This window comes from Rhagoletis pomonella, unplaced genomic scaffold, assembly GCF_013731165.1.
Source record: "Rhagoletis pomonella isolate Grant_MI unplaced genomic scaffold, Rhpom_1.0 Rhpom_scaffold_00005, whole genome shotgun sequence".
Classification (NCBI taxonomy): Eukaryota; Metazoa; Arthropoda; class Insecta; order Diptera; family Tephritidae; genus Rhagoletis; species Rhagoletis pomonella.
This window is the reverse complement of record NW_023458559.1, coordinates 67,384,162-67,387,352: the sequence shown is the minus strand read 5'-3', so window position 1 is coordinate 67,387,352 and position 3,191 is coordinate 67,384,162. Positions and strand designations below refer to the sequence as shown.

General features: G+C 35.2%; 1 protein-coding gene across 3 annotated transcripts in view; it reads right to left on the bottom strand.

Moving 5' to 3' along the window:
- The window catches only part of LOC118739415 (CCR4-NOT transcription complex subunit 7), a 12,190-nt gene extending 9,247 nt beyond the window's left edge, over positions 1-2,943 (bottom strand). Inside the window, exons 1-5 of one of the 3 annotated variants that reach the window (XM_036470714.1) lie at positions 2,576-2,943; positions 2,188-2,499; positions 1,726-2,097; positions 364-728; positions 42-303 (exon numbers count right to left, since the gene is read on the bottom strand). In XM_036470714.1, coding sequence (XP_036326607.1) covers positions 42-303; positions 364-725 — 624 coding nt within the window. In that variant the 5' untranslated portion in view covers positions 726-728; positions 1,726-2,097; positions 2,188-2,499; positions 2,576-2,943. The remainder of the gene's footprint in view (positions 1-41; positions 304-363; positions 729-1,725; positions 2,098-2,187; positions 2,500-2,575) is intronic. The other 2 variants (XM_036470713.1, XM_036470712.1) reach the window with 2 other exon arrangements.
- Positions 2,944-3,191: the final 248 nt, after the last annotated feature.

Sequence of the window (3,191 nt, the reverse complement as noted above, 5' to 3'; positions counted from 1 at the left end):
AAATTCTTACACGATTTCATCAAATATTTAATATCGTAAATGTTGGGGAAATAGATGCGTAACAATTCGAAAAATTCACTCTCATCTGAGGGTAGATTCTGATCGGTTAATAATTTGAGTAAATAACCAAAATCGTAGCCTGAATGAAAACACAGCCATTTAATATTATCGACAAGCACAATTCCCGAAGACATTAACAATTCGGCGAAATCGAGTGGATCAATACCATCCTCTTCATGTTTTTTGAATTGTATGCCGGAATTTTGCAGCAAATCAATTGAGTCTTGCGCGTACATGTCCTCACTGTGAACGAAAAAAAAAACAATCGTTACTAGAACATTTTAAACCATATTCCACATTAACCTTAAATTAAATTTAAAATTAAATTGCCATGTTGAGTATCCAGGCGGTGTTTTGCCTTCTTCATCCATGAACGTCAGTCCAAGCTGTATGATGCGCAGCAGATCAACATTACAACGCAGCAGCTGATAGTGGTAATCGGCGGTGGAACGAAATTCACCAACAGGACGCGCTACAACGCCTGGAAATTCAGTGTCCATCGCCACATAATTATACTTTTGCACGACTTTGCGAATTGTGCGAAATTCTTCCTCTAAATTATGCTTCCAAACATCGCGTATGCCGCACTCCTCATTGTTGGGTATATTCACGTTGTGACTAACGGCGCCTGAGCCGTGTCCGGTACCGCTTATGGCAGAAGGCATTGCCTGCAAAAAGAGATTCGGGCGCTATATTAGCACAAATGATTGATTGTGGTTACAAATAAATCAAAATGAAGGAATAATTAAAATAAAAACCAATTACCAAGGTAAAAAGCGAGTACAACAAATAAATAACAAAAATAAATAAGTTTATTAGAGTGTCTGATTCAATTTCTGTGAATTGTAATTAGCAGTGCTGATAGCAAATTTTCTAAGTGGTTCGCTTGTTTGCAAATATAAAGACGATCATTAACCGAAAATTTTGCAGATTTTAGCAGCTGATGCTGGAGAAGCACGAAGTATTGATTGAAAATTCTACGAAATATTGAGCCAGATGATACTGGTAAATAAAAGCTACATAAATAAGTACATAATTAAGCAAACGTGGATCTATGCTTCGTACGTATTTATCTCGTCGCTTGGATAGATTTTTTATTTTTTTTTTTGTAAAAAAGAAATAGCTCGGACAAACACTAACATACATATGTGTAAGCGCCAATCTATTATTATTAAAGAAATAGTGGAACTCTGAAAATGCATTTATTTGCGTTGAATATCAATGCCAAGCACAAATACATTTTTTTGTTTGGTGATTAATCCGACAATGTGACATTATGAATTCTGGTACGAATTTCCGTAATCTTACAGAAGCATATGCAAACTAAATTCGACAGGGGTTGTCGAAAATGATTTGTGTAACAAACGATCTAGTTATTCTGTTGTTTTGTTAAATTTTCTCGTGTTAGCTGTGTATATTTTTATGTACATTTAAACAAATTTCGATGTAATATGAAACTATTACGATTTTTTTTTGTCATGTTAAGGTATGGAAATGGAGCTTTTTTTGTATAATTTTTAGGGTAAACGCAAACAAAAAGTTAAATACTAAAACAGCCAGCTAACAAACAAATTTGCGTAAAGCAAGCGTGCATGTTTGTGAATGCCACTTGAAAGCGGCGCACTGTACAGGAAGGCCAAATGCTCATGTCGCTACACTACTTACATCAGCTGTTGTAGGCTTTGCTGTTGCTGCTGTTTCAGCCACGTTGCTTCAAAACGACTTTATATACAAAGATTTCACTGCTAAGCGTATTTGATAAATTTTGAATTTTTTTTAACTCTTGCTATCTTTCTTTCGTTCCTCTGCAAGAATCACAAAAAATTTCTTTCGCGGGCGCGGTATATTCAAGAAATTATTTATTAATTTTAATCGGGTCGGTTCGGAATAGCGTTTCTGAGTAGTGGTGGTGGAGGATTTAGAGACGTACGACAATCGTTTATTTTTATTTCGTCGCTACTTGATTGGATTATGCTTGTTTATTGGTTTATTTCAAACTTGATTTGCGCTTGATTGAAGCGTTAGCTGGGCGTATACCTGTAAGAGATTTAATACACACACATGTATACATACATCAATGTACATTAAAATAAACAATACGTGAGAGATAAATATCTACCAAATTACATTCTTCAATAACTTGGCTTTAGCATTGAAACTTAAACTAATCGATATGTGCGTGTGTTTGCAAGAGAGATCAACTTCTACAGCGGAAAAATGGAAAATTGTGTTGTGGCGTGTGAATATTTTATCTGTTCAATGTTGCAAGCAAGACAAGGTGCGAGCCAATTAAGTGAGATTTTTTTATTTGATTCCAATTTTATCTATTAAACTAGTTAAAGAACTAATTTTTTGGGATTTTTAGTAGTTTTGTCCATATTCGCTTGCCAATTCCACCACCGCTTTTATTGCTGCACATAACGTACTCGTCACCATATACTAAATATAATTTTCAAAAACGTATTATGTATTTTTGGCAAATTGTTTACACTTTATTTACAAAAACATATCTTACCCATTTCATATTCCTTTACTGGAAATTTCGAGAACTTTTAATTTTCAAATATGTGTTATTAGCTGTGCTTAAATGGTGCTTCCGCGAGTGGCGGCGCCCGTCGTTTCTTCTTATGCCACTTCACTTTTCTCGATTCAATTGTCTCTGGTGTAATTGATTTATTTTTGGTGGTACTTGATTATTTTTTGAAATTTTTCTTTACTCAAGTGCTACACCAACTAAATATGTAAATATTTTTGCAGTTTTTGGCCTTTTTTATGTAAAACCAAATGAAAATTAAAAGAAAATGTGTGCGCTATAAAATGTTCGCGTTTCTTTCTCGGCTGCAGCAAATAAAATTCACAATTCACGTCCGATTTTCATCAGAGTTTCATCACCTTTCTTCAAGCGTATATGTTTTTCTCGCTCTCCCTTGTGGGCATACATGAGCGAGCGATGTAAATGCATTGGAAATCGCTGCACTGGATGTTGGGCAAAAAAGTTACACTAGCTCGTGGCCTGCTTCTTCTTTTTCGGAGTTTGGGCAAAATGAATTTTAGACAGCAAATTCATGAACCAAAAAGGCAAGAGCATATTGTGGCGAATACTGCGGCAACACAAAGCGAACAACGAGAAA